The sequence below is a fragment of the Dipodomys ordii genome, unplaced genomic scaffold, assembly GCF_000151885.1.
Source record: "Dipodomys ordii isolate 6190 unplaced genomic scaffold, Dord_2.0 Scaffold51, whole genome shotgun sequence".
Lineage (NCBI taxonomy): Eukaryota > Metazoa > Chordata > Mammalia > Rodentia > Heteromyidae > Dipodomys > Dipodomys ordii.
This window is the reverse complement of record NW_012267267.1, coordinates 9,276,666-9,298,478: the sequence shown is the minus strand read 5'-3', so window position 1 is coordinate 9,298,478 and position 21,813 is coordinate 9,276,666. Positions and strand designations below refer to the sequence as shown.

Sequence of the window (21,813 nt, the reverse complement as noted above, 5' to 3'; positions counted from 1 at the left end):
AGAAAAAAGCCGGAAGTAGTGCTGTGGCTCAAGTGGTAGAGCATTAGCCTTGAGCTGAAGATTTGAGGGACAGCCCCCAGGCCCAGAGTTCAGCCCCATGACAGGACCCCCCCCCAAAAAAAGTATCACATATGTTTCTGATAATTTTTTATTTGGCAATACAAGGATTTGAACACATTTGCTAGGCAGGTGCTTAGCACTTGAGTCATGATCATCAGCCTATTTCTGATAATTTTGAACTTTAATATTTTTTGTCTTGGGTCTATGAATAATTTATTAAAATTAAGTAAGTAAACTTGTCCCCCATGGCTCATGCCTGTAATCCTAGCTACTCAGGAGGCTGAGATCTGAGAATTGCCGTTCAAAGACAGCCCAGATAGAGAAGACCATGAGACTATTATCTTCAATTAACTACAAAATGCACAAGTAGTAGAGTGCTAGCCTTCAGAACAAAAGCTCAGGAACAGCACTAAGGTCCTGAGTTCAAGTGCCAAGACCAGCCAAAAAAAAATTAAATAGTTGGTCCATTTAACCATCAATTATTTTAATTCTGATAAACCCATGCTTATTCTTAACATCATTTCAAATGTGAATGAAATAGATCTACAGATGTTTATAAATGGTATTCCCCTAATTATTCAGGGCTGTGTCATGCACAGTTCTTATATAGGAACAGCTGCTCCAGTCTATTGACCAAAAGAGCCCACATCTATGATTGCTGGAGATTTTCATCTTGTTCCTTTCTTCCCAATTAATGTTATAGCGTAACATTTCCCATTTTGATTATTCCCCCCCATAAAAACAGGGAGGATATAAAAAATGAGCCAGTGGCTCACCGCCTGTAATCCTAGCTTCTCAGGAAGCTGAGATCTGAGGATTGCGGTTCAAAGCCAGCCTGGGCAGGAAAGTCCAAGAGACTCTTATTTCCAACAAACCACTAGAAAACTGGATGTGGTACTGTGGTTCAAGTGGTAGAGCTCTCGCCTTGAGTTGAAGTGCTAAGGGAGAGCGTCCAGGCCCAGAGTTCAAGACCCATGCCCGACACACACACACACACACACACACACACAAAGAGTAGAAAGAAGTCTAAGAAAATGTTTTATTAAAGTCTCTCTAGTTTCACAAGTCTTTACAATAGGAACCTTCAAGATATTTCAGAAGCATGTTTCATTACCAGAAATTGATTAATGTGTTACTTTTATATTAGTAGAAGGTTGAAAGGGTCTGTACCAGGTTGTCACTTAAAGTTAAAGCAAGACCTTGTGGAGATTTATTCAAATGTGATTTTTCTTTTCCTTCATTTTCTCAGAAGTTTAAGATGCCACTTAAAGCAATTAAGTTTGGTGGGGTCAAAAGTAGAGCATTTCAATTACCATCAAGTTTTAATTACTAATTGATTCAATGCTGAAAATATTAAACACTTGATGGTACCAGGGCAGGTTATGCAGCTCAGGGTAAATTTTATTTTTTCAATGTAAAAATTATTAAAGGTTGACATGGAATTGGCAGACCACATGTGAACAGGGTGGCAAGTTGAGTGTCTAGACAATGGCCAGGGTTGAGTGGGGGGGGGAGCTTTCAACTTTTTCCATGGTTTGACAAGCAGGGATAAAATGAATAGCTTGTTCAGCTAATACAGTTCCTTTCCTCATACAAATTTGCTTTCTGTGGCTTTTCAGTACTGTATTTCTATTAATAAAATTCTTTAGAAGCCTGGTGGGTTGAAGAGATGTTAGTCAGCTTGCCCTAGCACTGAATTACAACATAATCACTGTGTCACTGTGAGAAGAGTTTCCTTCAGTAATAAGTGATTTACAAATAATCCCTTGACAAAAATTAATTGTAAATTGCCTATGTAGCTTCCTTCCTGTACAATATATACAAGTGTAAAGTCAAAAAGTAAAACCAGGAAGAGGTGCTGTAGCTCAGGTGATAGAGCACTAGCCTTGAGCTGAAGGGCTGAGGGACAGTGCTCAGGCCCAGAGTTCAACCCCCATGACCAACAAAAAAAAAAGAAAAAAGAAAAAAGAAAAAGTAAAACCAAACCCAAAAAATACTTCTTCCCTAAAAATAATTACAAAATACCACCAAAAACATTTGGCTTTAAGTAGACTTCAAGAAAGCTTGAGAGGATGTATATGTGTATAAATGTGTGTGTTTTCTTACTCTTAGAATTTTTCAAGCATTATAGTGAATTCTTACCTTCCCTGGGTAAAGTTTTAATTGGTGTTACATGGGCCATTAAATCACAATAACATAATATTTAACATACTTTTCTCCATTATATAACAGTAGAAATCAGCATTTTATATAACTAAAATTTCCAATAAGAAATACTTTTCTTACCTTGTCAGAAGGTTTGAATGGATTTCCTTGTCCACTAATTCCACCACTGATACTAAATCCAAGACCAGGATTCTTTTCTATTCTCACACAAAACTATGTAAAAAAAATAGAAAAATGTAATCAAATGGGAATCGAAGCTAAATGCTTTCAAGTTAGTCCATCTCAGTGAAATGTTTACATTCAAGTTTTTAGGGGGAACCAATGTTGACCTGGGATATAGAAGATACAATAAACCTTAACACAGCATTCAGTGTTTCTATATGCACCACTTATGATGGAAACTAGGTTTAAATATCTCAGGCAGGCAGTTATTAGGGAGGGACTTACTTGTTATCATATGCAGGACTAGCTTATGACTACCAGGTTTGCAAAACAATGTCTTATGAAGAGTTAAAAGATTATGTATTATCCAATCTTACTATAAATTCACTGTATTCAGACATTATTATTATTACTATTATTAATTTTTATTGTAGAAATACTGTACAGAGGGGTTATAGTGACATGAGTAAGGTAAGGAGTACATTTCCTATCCAGCATTGTTACCTCCTCATTACTATTATTAATTTTTTTGTCTTTTCTTTTTTGGTACTGGGATCGAACCCAGGACGTTGCACTTGCTAGGTACTGGGATCGAACCCAGGATGTTGCACCTGCTAGGCAAGTGCTTTGCCACTGAGCTACATCCCAGCCCTACTATTATTAATTTTGTGCTGGTACTTATGCTTGAACTCAGGGCATTGTGCTTTCACTCCTCATTCAAAGCTGGCATTCTACCACTTGAGCCAAGATTCCACTCCACTCCGACTAGTTAGATAGGACTAAATGAATAAGTAGGAAAAAGTTAAATAAGTAAGGTGCTTAAATAAGTTGCTCTGCTTTCTAGAAGGATGGTACAATTCACTTGCACATTCAGTGGTGATAGTATTTAGGAACATTAGGGTTCTTAGGGAGCTGGAGTGAGGGTGAAATACAGGGAGAATGAAGCTGCCTCTGAGCAGAGTTTTGAGTGTGATAGCAGCTCTATAACGGAAGTTAGGGATCCAAAAAGAAAGGGAGAACACGAAAAGATGGAAGAAAAAGGTCAAGAATGTGGAGATGTTGTGACAAGGAATGTCAAATAAATAGTGAAGGCTGCTATCTAATGTCCTCTGTTTTATTACTCCCCAATACTTCAGATCAAAAAAAGTACACGAACACAGGAGCCTTGGGTTTGGTAGGACTACAGGGTGTGACAGCATGAGGAGTTGGGTCCACCTTAGGGTGAGGCTGTAGTAAAAGTGCTGTCAGTTCTGAAGTCTAACACAGAGTAGAAATCAAGTATTTAGAAGGAAAAGTAGTACTATGGATTACCTAAAGCAATGATAACAAACAAAAATTCTTGGTGATCTTGAGCTGGGGGAGGGGAAGCGGGGCATGTGTGGGTTGAGGAATACTGCTGGCTCTGCATGTAATATATATCTCATATATTTATATATTATAAATGTATACATTGCATATTTACAATTTATTCACTAATGTGATTTATATAGTAGTTTAAAAAAATAGTAATAGTCATTTCAATGAGTAGTTTCTAAACTATGGGTAAATGTAATTATCAAAATACATTCTATCTTTTTATGCTAAAATATATTTATCTATAGCTTTTCTTTCAATTAAGGCATTTGTGCTATATCATAGAATGGCAGAAATTAAAGTTTGTTTTTTGACATAACGACTTGTACATCTCATTGCTGCAATGGGTCCAACTGTATCCCTATTTAAACGATTTGTTTTTGCCCTTCCCCTCCACAAATTATACCAACATCATTTACAACTTTGGTGGGGGGGGACCAGGTGGGGGGAGATGGGGGGAGTATGGGAAGGGATGTGAAGGGGAAACAAAGAGGAGGTAACAATGCTTGATAAGAAATGTACTTGTTATCTTGCCCATGTAATTGTAACTCCTCTGTATGGTATTCTCAGAATTAATAAAAAGAAAAAAAAGAAATTACAGCTTATAATAGTTATACTTAGTCCACAATCTATGGATAAGAGCTTAAAATAGTTCAATTTTTCTGGAGGGAGTATTTTGGCCTTATTCAATGTATTAATCTTTTGGATACTTTTTGTTAGTTAAATGTAAGAAAAAAGAAACTATTATAATTATGCTTTCTTTTGTGGTTGCCCACATATGCATTTGGAAATAAATTATTTCAATCTCGGGTTTTATCTTCCCAATGAGAAAATTTCCTCTTATGCAACACAGAAAGTGTCTACATTTCTGGCTTTCTCTAGGCTACTCTACAACCTGAAAGGAACCAAACACAGAAGATTTCACTTACACAGAAAATTGCTGGGAGTTGTTTTCAGTCATTTTTTTTAAAGGTAGGGACTACATCTATTTTATACTATTGTAAATCTGTAAGGCACTAAAATCCAAGGAAAACAAATTTCACACGTGCCAAACATATTTGACAAACTGTCTCAATATATATTTTTTAATAACAGAAATGATAGAGATGACACCGTGGTTTTATACATGTGATAAACACACATAAATTCTGATCTGAAGCTAGACTGCTTTTGGGCATGCTAAGGTATATCTAATAGCTTGCATTGTGGCTACTGGGTCTTGTAAAGCATGTCAGGAGGAGTATTCATCTCACACATAAGGAGTTCCACCTGCCCGCTAAGACCCAAAGAGACCATAAAATGGAAGAGACTATAGCATGAAACCAAAGATTAGCAAAGGGGAAATGCAGTGTCTGAGCTAAAGGCCAAGTTTAGGAGTCTAAAAAATAGCTAATTTTATTGTAATCATTATTTTGATTTTTTTCAAAAGATGATTATGATGAATACCTTTCTGGCTAAAAACATAAAAGCAATGAATGAGCACCAGCAGTGCATTAGTTCCTCTCAGAGTCAACATCCATCATTTCGCTGTACTTGAGATTTCTGGTCTGTGCTTATCTTATTTTAATTAAAGTAATTGGACTTGTTTAAAGGAGAACTTCATGGCAAATAGACTATGATGTCCTAGTGAGGGCCTGTGAGGTCATAATCTATGATCCTTAGAAGGTAGTGTTCTGATTTGGTCCTACAATGATTTTAAAAAGCACCAGGAATAAAGAAAGTGTGTGTGTGTGTGTGTGTGTGTGTGTGTGTGTGTGTGTGTGTTGGGGGGTGTTATTTATATATTTATACTTAAGGGCTAACACTACAGAAACATACAGTGATGCCATAATGAATTGGCTGCCTATTGATCATCCTGTTTCTCAGCAGTATATATTACAAAACTTTTAGTGGCTATTTGCTTTTATTGCTTCAGATCTATTTATTGTTCTTTTAGTTACTTGACTTTAATATTTATCTGAAGTGCTACCCACTCCCCAATCCTGAGCCACTATGCTATCTAGATGCTATGTAGGTGATATATAGGTGATATCATTTAGATAGCAGGTTATCTAGATCTGAAACAAAGGACTATATTTCCTAAAAATGTGATTTAAAAAAATAGAATTTGGTAAGTAACCAAATCAAAAAAGCATAATACAATGATCTCCAGGGATTCCAGGAAATGCAGTCCTGCTTTTATTTACTTTTTTGAAATCTGACAAATTCTGGAGCTCTTGGAGCTGTCTTTCTAGCATGAAGGAAAGACCCAAAGTAGTATAGATCAACAATAGAATATTATTCAGCCTTAAAGGGTGAAATTCTGTTATGTACAGCAAAATTCATGGAATGAGAAGATATAATGTTAAATATAATAAGCTAGACATCAGGACTTTCATATATGGAAACTGGAAGAAAATAAATCGAATGCAGACAGTCATACCACAGGTTAAGAATTTGGACGAGTAGATAAAGGGAGTCTCTATTAGAGCAGTCAATACCATGTGTGTTGAGATAACACACTGAACCCAATACTATATAGAAACAATGCATACTATCAAAATATAGAGTTTAAAAATTAATTGATAATTCATAGCAGTTCAAAAGTAGGTATTAAATGGCGTGAATGTCTGTTATTTACTGATTTCATGAATACCCCATATTTCATCCTCTACCTCTTAAAGTATGTGTAGTTATAAATATTTTTCCCATACAACTTTCTTGTCCAGTCACCAAAATAATGCTGCAGTTATGAATTTATGACTCATGACTGGACACAAATACTGTGCAACTCAACACAATTAATTTTATACATTAACTTTATAAGTTGTGCGACAGTCACATGTTAGAATGCATGAGCTGGAGGATGTAGTTTCCTATTGATTTATTGTGACAGTGTGAACTTAACTCTTGAACTGTGTGAGGATGCAGTGTAGCCAGTATGTGATATGTAATGTGGTAGACCCACGAGACTAGTTTTAATTCTTGCTCAGCTTTTGAATTGTATGACAACAGCCAATACACTTAACTTCTCTAAGCCATAGTTTCTTAGTAAAATAGAAACTGATTTATATGGATCACAGCATTATCAATTAAAACCAGTTAATTCATAAAAGGGTTCTGAGAGATGTGAATAAAGCATTGCAATGACATGTCTCTCTCTCAGTTTTGCTTTGGCAGCTACTTATTCTACATATATCACTATGTTCTCCCTTAATATAGCCCTAAGGCTTACCTTTTTCTCTCATAGTTTGAGATTCAGAGCTATAAATAAAAACACTAGAAAGCTGCTGACTGTAAATACATTCTCTGAAAGAATAAATCTGAATTGACATGGAAATGTTAAATTTAGTAATCTTCGTATTATTCATATTTTATGAAATTATGTGTTTGTTTATTCAGATTAGCTACATAGTAGTAATAACTTTATAATTCAAAGTAGGTTAAAGAGGGTTTTGATCTCAGTAGATTTTTAAATGTACTGATTCTAGGGGAGAAAAAAGAACCCTCTGAAGTTACAGAGGAGAATGACTGAACCAGAGAACTGGGCTGAGGTCCTGAATTTCTAAGGGGCAGTGGATGTAAGCAACATTTCACTCTTCTTTAGTGAAGCATAACTCAAAGGTTTATTAATAGTTAGAAGCGCTGGAGAATGTAAAACCTTACCCATCATTATCTGATTAAAGGAACCTGCCTGGCTTATTATGCATTAAATCAAACAGTTGGCCTAGATCAAGGGAGGAAAGGAAGAGAATTATTTTGAAAGACGTACCTATGATGCTGAGAATGGTAATACATCATTTCAATTTCCAGATGGGTGGTAAGAAATAGAAACAATGTTTAAAGCAGCTGGAGCCAATGATAAATATAAAGACAAAAACTCTGGAGAATGAAGTTAATCTTGACTGATATATTTAGAAAATAAGGCGGTTAGCATGTAAAGCTTTGAGTAAGCAGCAATAAAGTGAAGCCTTTATAAACCATATTAAGGAATTAGCAGTCAGTGAGTGCTTTGTGTAATCATCTGAAGAATAAACTAAGATAAATTAAATTTTATACTGAGTATTAAGATCCTTAAGTCTTACTTCCGAATCTTAATGTAACTCAATAGTTACCATTCCCTTCTGTTTTCTGGTTCTAAGGAAGCAAAACAGATTCTACAATAGAAAAACATATCCTACTTTTACAGATGCCAAAAGAGAAGCAGCTTTACTTTATTTTGCGCTACTTCTAAAGCCAGCCAGGGCTGGCTTTGTCTGCGTGATCTTTAGATCTCAGCCTGCTGTGTAGCTAGGATTACAGGTACGAGTCACTAGTGTCTAGCTTCAACCACAAATGTTTAGATGTGACAGCTCTATCCACTGCACATAATGATAAAATCCCTACAGAGCTTATTTCACCCCATTCAACACAGGCTGCCAGCATGATGTGTCCTCAACCACATTTATAATTGAAGGCAGAAGGACACTGGTGGCTCATGCCTGAAATCACAGCTACTCAGGAGGCTGAGATCTGAGGATCCTAGTTGGAGGCCAGCCCAGGCAAGAAAGTCCAGGAGACTCTTATTTACAATTAGAGACCAACAGGACAGAAGTGGAGCTGTGGCTAGAACTCGAGCCTTGAGCAAAAAAGCTCAGGGACAGCACCCAGGCCCTGAGTTCAAGCCCTAGTACCAGCACAAAAAAAAAAAAAGGAAGGAAGAAGGAAAGAAAGAACAAAAAGAGAGGCCAACCAAGTCTTTTTTCCTCAAAATGAGTCAGTTATAAATTCTCTTCTCACCTGCTCTGGATAGCCATCCATACTCCTTTGCCCTTTAGTTTGAATTAAGCACCGTCCAGGCTGAGGTCCCCGGGTGGCCTGTGAAGAGGGGATCTGAATAGGCAATGGTGACTGAAATTGCTGGATGGTCACTTTGTTTATGTTTCCCTCATATGGCTGCTGCTCCCGGCTGCGATGCTGAAGGCTTTGTGACCCCATCAAAGTCTGGATGTGGCTGCCTGCCTGTGGGAAAGATAATCTGTCAGGCAGACGGTCCTGGTACGGGAAAGATATGATTAAAGCAGAACACATGCACGGAATGCCTTCTCCGTAGAGAAGAATGGTTGGTCTGTTAGCCACAGCTAGAATGGATAATGAAGAAACAGTAAGGGCATGCCTACTTGGGTTTGGGAAAATGTAAATATTGGGGCAAGTTTGTATTAAATATATTCATGGCCAAATAGTGGCTTGACAAAACTTATTTCAATTCTTATTTTAAGGGAACCTGAAAGATATCAAGAAGCAAAAGAAGCCATAATTAAAAACAAAGGGAGCTACAGCTGGCAATTTTATTTTAGTTTTTAGAAATGGAGATATGTAATATATTTTAACATGAAGGGAAATGATAAACCTGTTTCATAATTCTGAAAAAAATAATTAGATTCCCTAAGTTTTATGATAAAGGTGTATAGGAATCTTGTTCTGGCATTTATAGTCAACACTTATTAATTTGTTATAGTATTAAGTCAAGATTATGTCTTTTGGAAATTCTAAGTTACCCTAAAAGTTAATCATGTGGTAAGTTCATAGGACTACCTGTAGTTTGTGGAGGCATTAGATATGGAAAAGTCTTAAAATAAGCTATGCACACTTGCTTTATTTTGAAGGTGTTTTTTGCTTTTGGTTGGTCATGGGACTTGAACTCTGGACCTGTATGCTATCCCTGAGCTCTTCAGCTCAAGGCAAGTGCTTTGCCACTTGAGCCACAACACTCAAGTGGTTTTCTGGTGGTTAGTTGGAGATAAGAGTCTCATGGACTTTCCTGCCTAGGCTGGCTTTGAATCCTGATCCTTAGGTCTTAGCCTCCTGAGTGGCTAGGCTTACAGGTGTGAGCCACCAGTGCCCGGCTATTTTACAGTTCTTAAAGAGCAACACATGCACACAACAAAGAAACTACAATGATAATGTGGTGATAAGCTATAGTGAGAACTACAGTGAAACCCATTTAAAGTGGGAAAGTATATTGTTGGATTTTAAGCAAGAGGCAATTTAAAAAGAAAATATTCAATTTTGCTATTTGGCAATATGCAGGGTAAAAGAAACAATTTGATTGGAATGTAGATGTTCAATCAGCTGTTTTGGTATTATATATATATTTTTACATTCACAACATTACAACTTTATGAGAAACTGAAGGACAAGTTGCAAAATGTTTCAGTACAATGTAAGATCAATTACCTACCCAACACTGTTTAACACATACAGAGATCACAAAATAATAACCTTATATATACAATTAAGATAATCTCACAAAGGGAAATGGTCTATAGACTGTATGCATTCTTAGAAATCTGCATGAAAGAGCGCATTCTAACTTTTCAGCCATCTAGAAGATTGAGCACTATTGTGGTAAAGTGTTTAGTACAAATTTATTCTTTTGTGCTTCCATTGAATTCTAAGTTTTTATGGTTGGTAAAGCCTGTATGATATTTAATATAAAACAATATAATGCTATTATCATATTTTGAACTGCTACATTCCGAATGGACTCATTCTGTGTGTGGTTACATCTGCAGTTAGATAAGCTGGGAGTAGAGTCTGTCTTTCACAATTAAATCTATTCTTCATATCCACTAACATAGAAGTCATGGGTCTTCAGTGCTTGGAGAAGAGAAAGGGAGAAAGAGCAAAACATCATCAAGAAATTTTGCACCAAATAAACTTAGAAGGAAGTCAAAACTGTTGTGAAGATGGTGGAAAAGATGACAGTGATCAAGATGCCTTGTACTCATATCCTGGCTTATGGAATTGTAACCTATAAGTACAAGTACTTAACCATTAAAAAAGCCCCCATAGTTTGGCTCCTTAATTTACTATCTACATGAGGAAGTCAATAGTGACTGCTTAAAGATTACTTTGTTGAACAATCTGTTAACAGTCTGTCCGACAGTGGAAACCTAGTACTCTTGATTAAAGAACTGTAATAGCCTTCTGACTAGTTTTCTCTTCATGAGAAAATCTGAGCTCAATGTGGACGTTGGATTCTTTTAGGGGAAGCACCAGGTGCTATGTGCTGTTTTTCTAACTGGCATGGTAACTATGTTTAATAAATAACTCATGCCACACAAACACTTGGAGCAAAAAAATTCAATCAAAGTGTCTTTCACATACCTTCTCCATTAATCTTCACAAGACATTGTTACTATAACAGTTACCTTTACTGTCTTGTCCAGTTTTGCTAAGAAGGAAATTCAAGGCTCAGAAAGGTGAAGTCAGTTTTCCTACAAATTTGTACAACTCGTAAACCATCATGACCAGCATTGAATCATGGCTATCAAAGGTCATGCCTTTAAACATGGCATTATACTGCTGCCCTCTTTCTCATAGTTGGCATCCTACTAAAAATAGTTTAACTGTAAATTAAAAAGAATCATGTGGACCTGGTGCCGGTGGCTCATGCCTGTAATCCTAGCATCTCAGAGAGCTGAGAGCTGAGAACTGTGGTTTAACACAGCTCAGGCAGCAAGGTCTGTGAGACTCTCATTTCCAATTAACCATTAGAAGTGGTGCAGTGGTCCAGAGCAGTAAAACACTAGCTAGCGTTGAGTGCAAAAACTCAGGGACAGCTCCTCATGACCGGGACCAAGAACAAAAAAACCATGTCCAGAGGAACAAAAGGATGATATTGTTGAGAGGATATATTCAGTTGTTTTAGCAGCTCTTGAATTTGTCAAAAGGCTATTTCCTACTTGGTTAATTAGATCTATTAGCCATTTTAGATGCTATGCAGGTGGCTTCAAACTTAAGAGTTAAACAAAAAAGATGAGGCTTTTGTCTTTAGTAGGCTTTCAATTACTACAAATCGACAGAAAGCAATTGTGTTCTCAGATGGATTGGCAAAACAAAAAGGAGGCATGGTAGGGAACCTGCTGTAAAGTGATTTTGTTTGCAATGGCAGCACTTTTATTCTCTTGGGTGATAGGCTGTGTTAAATGGTGATAGTAAATAATAGCTGTACAAAGCAAAAAATTAACACACCCAATATTGTGTAAAGTTAAACAAACATAAATGACAAAACATCTGGAGGGACAGTTATGGTGCAGGAGGTCTGTAGAGAACACTTCTTGTTTTAGTGGCACAAAGACTGAGAGAAGGTAATAGAGATGTGTTTGATGGAGCACAAAGGGCTGATGAAAATGTCAGAGTCTGGATTTATTTAAGCAGAGGTTAGCTATATGAACACTGACTCACACTGAGGGGAATTTGGACACAAAGGTTTCTGTTAAGGCTGTGCTACACATTTTGAATGATAAAAAGAAATAGAAAAACTTTGACATTTGTTAGAAGCCTTCATGGGGATGTTGGGCCAAACAACATGTATTTCAGGAGAATAGTGATGGAATTGTTGGCCCCAAATAAACTATGAAATTTCCAGTGAAAAGCTTCAATACTCATAGGAAACACGGAAATATTTATGCTATAATTAGTAGAAAGAAATGTTGATTTGATACTGAATGGTATTGTTCAAGTAAAATTCATCCCACAGCTAATCAGTCTTATTATGGGAAGTTGTTAAGTGTTTGAGAGGTTTTGTATAACATGAAAGAATGACTCTATCACTTCAATAATGCTTTGGTTCACACTGTTCTTTTAACCAGGAGTGTTAGACTAAGCAGGATATTGCATTTCCCAATTTGGTCATTTGTTTTACTTCCCATCTTGGTTCTTGAACCCATAGGACTTGCTTTAAAAAATATAGTCTCAAAGGATTTATACTACTAAGAGTGTTCAAAAGGATGATTCACTAAACTAAAAATTACTACCTAAAAGCCCCAAAGAAGTCTCAAAATGTTCTGAACCAAGCACAATAATACAGAATCATCTCCAAAGGATAACTGAGTAACTCATTAAAAATATGGTTTTGCAATTTTGTTAAATAGCCATTACAGAAACCCAGACGTATCATTTTTATTCATGCCATATATTCTAAAATTCCCCTTTTAATATAGGCTATGTTTTGAAAAGTGAGCCAGGAAGACTTGCTTTCATGTAGATAGATAATGTGTACTATCACCTATTCCTTTCCTTAAATTTACTGACAATCTTTGGGTATTGTATATAAACTAATATAGCAAGATTCTGAACAAATATAACAAAAGACACCTAGAGACCAAGTCACAACCTGTAGATATAGAGCCAGACACCGAGTTGAAGAATGAAGAAATCTGTGACTGTCAACAGGTATCAAGCAATGTCAAGCAAAAACTAGCTCCCTTTCTGGACAAAAGAAAAGCCTAGTGCACAAAATACTTTTAGATAGTCACTTCCCTACCATAGTGAACACCATAGAAATAACTACAGCTCAAATGTAATAATGCCAGCAAAGGCCTAACGGGAAGCCTAAATTTCTGCCTACATGTGGGCATAACAAAGCCAACCAACATTGCTGCTGGAAGGGTTATTAAGAAAGGCCACATTTATAAAGGGCTGAAGATAACTCATCCCCAATGACTAGTAATAAGCCTTATCCCAGTGGTTCTAGTGGAGCCTACATGGGGATCTCAGGCTTCCTATACCTCTTAGCAGCAATGAGACTGCTCCTACCTTTCCAACGGGGTAAGGCTGATGGAATGGGAATGGGGACTTTCACTATCATCAGTGGAAACATTGTCCAGAGTTGTAACTTCCATCCCCACTGAGCAATACTTAAGAGCTAGTGCTCTACCACTTGAGCCATAACGCCACTTCCGGCTTTTTTCTTTTTGCTTATGTGATGCTGAGGAATCGAACCCAGGGCCTCATGCATGCAAGGCAAGTGCTCTACCACTGAGCCACCTTCCCAGCCCAGATGTTAGTGAATTTTAAAAGGGAAAACTAGACATCTGTCTCCACTGGATAAAGTATCAGAGAAACCTACCTAAAACAAAAGGTTTGAATAAAATCCAGAGATTGGCAATATAATGAAAAACATATATCCAGATTTGAATTGAAAAATCACTCATTATACCAAGAGTCAGGAAGATATCAGACCAAATGAAATATCATACTTAATAGATATTGTTATGGAGGTATCACAATGTAAATGCAAAGATGTTAGAATCATCTGACTTTAAGCAGACACCAAGAAAAAAACTTCAATGGCCAAATTACACACACTCAAAAAGAAAGCCATTAGCAAAGAAATAAAACAAATCAGTAAAGAAGTAGAAAATGAAAAAAAAAGTAAAAGAAAAAAGAAATAAATGTCGCCAGGCATTATGGGCTCATGCTTGTAACCCTAGTTACTCAGGAGGCTGAGTTATGAGAGTCATAGTTTGAAGCCAGCTCAGGCAGGAAAATCTGTGAGACTCATATCTCCAATTAACTACCATAAAAAAGAGCCAGAAGTAGGGCTGTAGCTCAAGTGGTACAGTATTAGCCTCCAGCAAAAATGCTCAGAGATAGCACCTAGGCCCTTAGTTCAAGTCCCAAGATACACACAAGCACACACACACACACAAACACACACACACACACACACACACACACACACACACAGGTACTCACATGAAAGTAAAAGAAGAAATAGAAGCTGGGTGCTGGTGGCTCATGCCTGTAATCAATCCTAGCTACTCAGGAGGCTGAGATCTGAGGATCAAAGTTTGAAGCCTGGGCAGGAAAATCCCAAATCATCTTTAAAAAGTGTAGCTGTGGCTCAAAATGGTAGAGAGCTAGCCTTGAACAAAAGTACTTAGGGAGAGTGCCCAGGCCCTGATTACAAGCCCCACTACCAACAAAATGAATAACAAAATTATATATATATACATATATATGTGTATATATACATATGTATATATGTATATATACATATATATGTATATATATATATATACATATATATATATTCTTGTTTGTGATCATTTGGGTAAATGTCCAAAGTGGGATTGCTGGGTCATAGGGAAGCTCTCTGTGGAGTCTTTTGAGAAACCTCCAAACTGCTTTCCAAAGTGGTTGAACAAATTTACATTCCCACCAACAATGCAGTAGAGTTCCCTTCTGTCTACATCCCCTCCAGTATTTTCAAAATGAAAAAAGAAAAAAAGAGTCTCACGGACTTTCCTGGCTAGGCTGGCTTTGAACTGCAATCCTCAGATCTCAGCCTCCTGAGTAGCTAGGATTATAGGCGTGAGCCACCAGCACCCGGCTCAATCCCTTTTTTAAAAGAAAAAAAAATCCTGAAAACTTTCAGCCAACTTGTTCTTATTAAATGTTACTAAGGTTTACAAATAAAAAATACAAATAAAAAAATTTGCAAATTTTAGAGCTGTGAAACATAAAATTTGAAGCAAGAAGTCAGTAAGTGGATAACTTTAGTAACAGACTGCAAAAAATAGTGGAAAGAAAACATGAGCTGGAAGAAGACAACAGAAATTATACACCCTGAATAATAGAGAGCAAGCATACAGGAAAAGATAGGAGCAAAAGTTAGGAAAGTTGGGGACAAGACAAAAGCTTTAATATTCATATTGGAGAAGAAAAATGGATGAAGCTAAGTAATTTCAAAAGAGATAATGGGAAGGGAAGGGGAACAACAAAACGGTGAGACAAAGGACAAGGGGGAACCAATGCAACAGCGACATTCCCAAGACAGTATGTTGGGAATGATCTGTACAACTTGGGGGGGTGGGACTGGGAGGAGGGAAAGTGGGAGAAAAACAAGGGAGGGGTAACAAGTTCAACAAGAAATGTACTCATTACCTTACTTATGTAACTGTAACCCCTCTGTACATCACCTTGACAATAAAATTTTAAAAAATTAAAAAACCTTAGAAACAATGAGGAAAAAATGTTTCTCATTAATTAAATGTTAAAAAAGGGAGAATGGCCCAAACGTACTGAAATTTTGTAAGAGGCAAAAACAAATGTAAACAAAGCAAACAAACCCCTCCCCCCAAAATAACAAAACAAAATACTTAACAACAAATTCAGCAGAATCAAGAACAGAGAGAAACCCACACAGAAAAGCCCAAAAGAAACCCACTAGTAGATGAATTATCATTATTGTCTAAGACTGAAATATAAATTAAAAAATCTTCAAAACAACCAGAGAATGATACTATGAAAAACAACTTGAATGACTATCGAGGTTTTTTATTAAAGTTATGGATGACAGAGAATTTGGTGTAATGACTTCCAAATTCTGGTAAAAAGGAACTGTCAACTCCAAATCCTGACACTGTAGAATGTAAAGGAGGAGGAGTCAGTGCATCTGATTTGAAGCTTATTATAGCCATAACTGTCGACACTATGTGGTGTTTGCAGAAGGAATTCACACAGACAAGTGGAATAGGACACAGAACACATACCTAGGCCCAAAAAGTATGTCCGAATTATTTTAAACAAAGATAAAATGAAAATTAATTCAAAGTAGCAAAGTATCTTACAAGAAATGATGCCGGATCTGTTGAAAACGCATAGACAAAATAAATGAAGCTTAACTTACATCTTACATCATTTATGAAAATCAATTCCAAATAGATCCCAGAGTTAAATAGTAAAAGACTAAAAAGATTCCACTGATTTGCTGAAAATATTTGCAGTCTATGTGTATGATGACAAAGAACTCTCAAACATAAAAGTAAAAAGTTAAGGCTAAAAAAACCCAATGAGAGTATGACCAAAAAAATACAGATATTTCACCAAAGAGGACACACAGCTGGTGACAAATAAATGCATTAAAAGAGGTTGAACATCATCTGTCATTATGGAAATTTTTTAAAAAAGCAATGAGATATCACTTTACATCCATCAGAATGATTAAAACAGAGCATAGAGATATTACTAAGAACTGAAGCTATATTGCCAGAAACTGGACCACTCACTTAGTGCTACTGGAAATATAAAATAGTAGAGCCATTCTGCAAAAGTGTTCAATGCTGTTTTGCTTTAAAATAAACAAAATATAAGCACACAAGTACAAAATATAAGCACACCTGGGCAACTATCTCAGGGACTTTCGAAGACTTTTATTATTCACACAAAACCTGTCCATGGATGTCTGGCAGCTTTCTTTAAAAATAGCCAAACCCAAAACAATCCTGCTTCCTTTCAAAGGAGGAAGGGCTAAACTGCTAATCATCCATACCATGGAATATTATTCAATAATAAAAGAGGAGATGATTAATTTCCATAGAAAGCTGAGTTTAAAAAGCCAAGCTTTAATAGCTTATATATTGCATGATTGACACAATAAAATTAGTAACAGAAATGCCAGGTGTCAATTTGAAAACATTAACACAGGCATATAGGTAGGTTCTTACTTGGAATTGGATGAACCTGGGATTCATTCCTTGAGCAGTCATTTTTCTTTTAGTTTTGCAATCTTACACAAGGTATTAAGTTCTCTGCTTATCATGTAAAAGTTGTAGACAATAATAAAGGCTTTATAGAATGCTGTGAGATTTAAAGGAAATACTGTAAGAAGTAATGCAGTGTTCAATACACAGCAGATACTCTGAAAAGCAATGAGAATAAAAAGTTACTATCTGCTGAATAAAAGTGATTGTTCTTTGGCCATAATAATAAACAACTACCAGAAAGAACTGGTTTTAAATGTGATGTAATCAATCAATGACAACTCACTTACAAACTGTTTCTGAAAATAAGCCAATCACTAAACTTCATTTATGCAGCTATGTTTTCCCAATTACTGCTTTGTGAATGAATCCCAAATACTAACTTCTGGAAATCATCCAATCCCAGACCTTCAGGATTCACAACTATTCTGCTCAGAAAGACTTACAAGTTATTTTTAGTAATCAGTAAATTAAGTTGAACAGTGGCCCCTTTGAATGGACAGGGGCAATGTTATACATCAAATATAATACATATCCAGTCTAGCTGTTTTAGTGGTTAATTGGAGATAAGAGTCTCACAGACTTTCTGCCCTGGCTACTTCCAACCTGTGGTCCTCAGATCTCATCCTCCTGAGTATCTAGAATAGGCATGAGTCACTAGCCACAGGCAGAATCTTATGGTTTTGACATCCCTTACTTGGTCACAATCCTTGATTCCCCTCTGTGTTATGTTAGCTAAGTTTCCAATGACATTTGCAACTATGTACACTTTTATTGCATTGGATTACTCTTGAACTTTTGCTTTTAGATTTGCCTCAAAGGTAATATTTATGCTAGAGTTAATTCAATTTTCTGAAGAACAGTCATTTGTTTCAAGTATTTTCATCCACTAATCTTTCTGTTGCTTTATTCAGTGACAAATTTATTTCCTTCCTCTGATTTAGTACCTAGTTGATTGACAGTTTTTGGATTTGCACTTTTTTTTTGTGGTCGTGGGGCTTGAACTCTGGGCCTGGGTGCTGTCCCTAAGCTCTTCAGCTCAAGGCTAGCACTCTACTGCTTGAACTACAGCGCCACTTCTATGGATTTGCACTCTTATCAAAAGAATAATTCAGAATTGGTCTAGATGAGAACAATTCTGTCCCCACCAAGAATCTCATCTTCATAGAATTTTGGCTCCTTCTAGGACATATACTTTTGCTTGGCAAATAATTCTTGTTTAACATCAAGTTTCTCTCTGCCTTTGTCTCTGTCTCTATTTCTCTGTCTATCTCCTCTTTTTCTATCTCCATGTTATGTTAATTTGTAGGGAGGTAAAACTGTGAGTCTAATAGGTATATTCATTCTTATTTCCACAGTACGGCGAAAGACATGGCTGTGTTGGTGTTTCTGGGAAAAATTACCATGGCAATAGTTAAGTTTTACTTTGAGAATTGCATTTGATTTATATCAATAGGAGTTAATGCTCTTCTATGGCATCATAAAAGTGATTGAGACTTGATTTGAGACCATAGATATTTATGTTTTCTAGGTTGTTCTATCCATGATAGCTTGTACAATCTCAACCTCAGTGTATTAGATTCTGTCCCAGAAGAGTAACTAATATTGCCATAAAACCATGCTTGCATAAGTTTAGTAGAGATAGAAGCATAGATTTAATACACAGAATGAGTTAGTCAGTGTCTTAACATGACACTGATATATAAATAAATGTGATCATTAGAAATCTCAAAGAGATTCCTATTAGTGATTCCTGGGTCCCAAATATTATCAACAATTGATCCTAACCACAAACATTCCTTGTGATGCAGTATGTATTTAACCTCTCCTGGTTCTTAACAGGAGTTAAGTGGAAGTTCAAGTGGAAGATTGATTGTATAAGAGTGGGTATGAATGCTTTCTGGGCAACTGATGGATTAGAAATAATTCTTTAAAGTTCCTTATCAACCAGAAGGATGTTATTAAGTACCGATTACCTATTATTCACACAAGCAATTGATTCTAGGCTATTTCCAGATACCAAAACTCAAAGGGAAGTAGGGTTGCATTACTAGCTCTAGAATCTCTTTCCAAGTCTCATTAGGGGTAGATGTTCCTTTTTATCTGGGTATATTAAATCCCATCTCACTGTTCTTCTTTTCTTTTATGACCCCTGAAAAAAACACCTTTCCATTAATACAAATTGTATATATTTCTATTAAGAAGTGTCTCATTTCTTGATTATAACCATTCTAACTGGGGTGAGGTGGAATCTCAATGTTGTTTTGATTTGCATTTCTTTTATGGCTGGAGAAGTTGAGCGTTTCTTCATGTGTCTATTGGCTATGGTTTCCCTTATTTGCAATAACTAGTATATGTCTAGGACAAGCAGAAAAAGTCAAAAGCTGTACGTGTATGACTATATAAGATGATGCTAAGCGAAATGAACTCCAAGATAGGGACACAAGTGGTTTTTTCTTTCTTGCTATTGTTTTTAACATATTTAGAATATACTACATGATTTTTTTTTGTTTCTTTGGTATGTTCCTCCCCCATGGTATAACCCCTGTTTTCACTGTATTTGATGTCGGTGCCCTGCATCTTGTATATACATTTTTCTAATTTGGGGAAGGGAAGGGAAAAAACAAAATGCTTAAATAGGGATACAGGTTGAACCATTGTAACAATGAGATGTACAAGACACTATGTTGAAAAAGAACTTTATAACTTCAGGTGTGGAGAGGGAGCAGGGTGGGGAGGGAGGGGGAAAGACGAGTTGGGGAGATAGGGAGGGAAAGGATGGTAGGGGAAAAACAAAGGAGGGGGTAACAATGCTAGCTAGGAAATGGACTCATTACCTCACTCACGTAACTGTACAGTATCTATACAATAAAAATATATATTAAAAAAGAAGTGTCTTATTAAGGACTACTTATTGGGCTGATTTTTTTTTTGTAAAAATTCTGCAATTGTGACTTCTGTCCTCTTTAGGTTCATTTCTTGTTTGGGGGCAGACTCATCAACAGCAAAGACACTTAGTTACTATTTTTTTTAAAGCTATTTGTCATCCATTGTCTCATAATATAATATGCTATTACCATGAATGTCAATGCAGTCTTTCGTACGGCTCCATAAGGAGTTCTCAGGGACATTGCATGAGTCAGGAAAGAGAGAGAGGATGCAGAAGGGAATTCACTCAACAGATCTCAGAATGACTCTATGTAAGAAATTCCAATCTGTTTTGCATTTTAAGGAATTAAAATCTTTTCTGTGGTACTGCCCAGTAACCAGAAGGAATATTTATTTGGATCAGTAAAAGATTTTCTACTATCAGAAAAGAAAAAAGTTGAGAAAGAATGAAGAAATTCTGAAGCTAGATTGCGGTAGATTGTAGCACTTACAGATGATTCCTCTCATTTGCTTAGGGATTAATGAAGTAAAGGCATTATTGTTGGGGTTCTTCATGACTAATAATGAGTTGTTACTAATTGTAAAGCCTAAGCAAAAAAAGACCCCAAACTATTCTATCTGACCCATTTCCTTCTGCACAAAAGGAAAGCTGAGCTGTAGTATGATAATCAGTAAAATTTCAGAATCATTTTTTTTTCAAATTCAATTTTACTGACAGGAGTAAGAATTTTTGACTTGATGCTGATGGAAATAGAAACATTTCTATTTCTCGTCTCTAATATAGACTTTCCTGTTTGATTTTCATATCTGCTTCTTCCATATCTTGACTCTCAGAGCCTTAAATACACTTTTATTTTCGGTTGTCTCTACGTTCCCCAATATTTAATTTCATGCTGGTCTGTTTCTTATCTATATTGTACTTTCCTCTATTTCTATGTAAATGAGCTTCCTTTCCTCATCCTCTAAGTTATCTCAGTAACATTATGCTGAATCTCAGAATTAAAGGTACTTTTTCTTTCTTTCTTTGTCCTTCTACCCCCAATTCTTTATGTATAGCTACCTGAGAGAAAAAAATTTTTGGGTGGGAAAAGTTTTAAGAAGTAATTCTCCAATGACAATTTAAAGATTATATATTTTAGATATTCATAAAGTAATAAAATCGCCTTTAAATTTGTAAATGTATTTTTTTTTTGACTGAGACAGACACTTGAACTCAGTACGTGACACTTTCACTCATTGGCTGGCACTATACCAACTGAGCCATAACTCCAAACCTTTCAGTGTATCTCTAAGGTGATTTATCTTTTTGCTTTTGGGACAGGGTATTCTTATGATCTTCCTGAACTTATGATCTTCTTCCTCAGCCTCTCAAATGCTGGGATTACAGGGATACTACACTGTGCCTGCCACACTGGTTTTGCATATCTACATATTTTAAAATGGTTCTAGTTTATGCGGGGCCCTTTGGAAAGTTCTACAATAGATGAACTTTTAGTATCTAGTGAAAAATCAATCCCAGTACAAATATGATCCAGCTGTTTTTAGACACAAAAGGTAGTTTGGCCATATGGAGAAAAGCAAAACAATTTAAGATTTCTAAAAGGGATTTTGGATCTGACCTTTCTACATTTGTAGAAACATTGAAATCTACTCTATCTAAAAGCAAAACAACTTCTAAAATTAAAGTAAGGAATGAATAGTTCTTCCTTGAAGCTTCATAAACAGATATTTCCTTATGGCCCTGGAAAAAACTACCATTGCAATTTGGAAGTGGAATCAGAGGAGAGAAGATTATCAGGGACATAAAAATGATCATACTACACAAACACACACACACACACTCACTCACACACACACACACACACACACACACACACACACACACACACAC

The 21,813-nt window shown here is 36.2% G+C and overlaps 1 protein-coding gene across 1 annotated transcript in view; it reads right to left on the bottom strand.

Moving 5' to 3' along the window:
* Positions 1 to 21,813, bottom strand: part of Lrrc7 (leucine rich repeat containing 7) — a 284,370-nt gene that overhangs the window by 25,768 nt on the left and 236,789 nt on the right. The window contains exons 22-23 of the mRNA XM_013020506.1: positions 8,500 to 8,721; positions 2,347 to 2,439 (exon numbers count right to left, since the gene is read on the bottom strand). Of these exons, the coding sequence (XP_012875960.1) occupies positions 2,347 to 2,439; positions 8,500 to 8,721 (315 nt within the window). The remainder of the gene's footprint in view (positions 1 to 2,346; positions 2,440 to 8,499; positions 8,722 to 21,813) is intronic.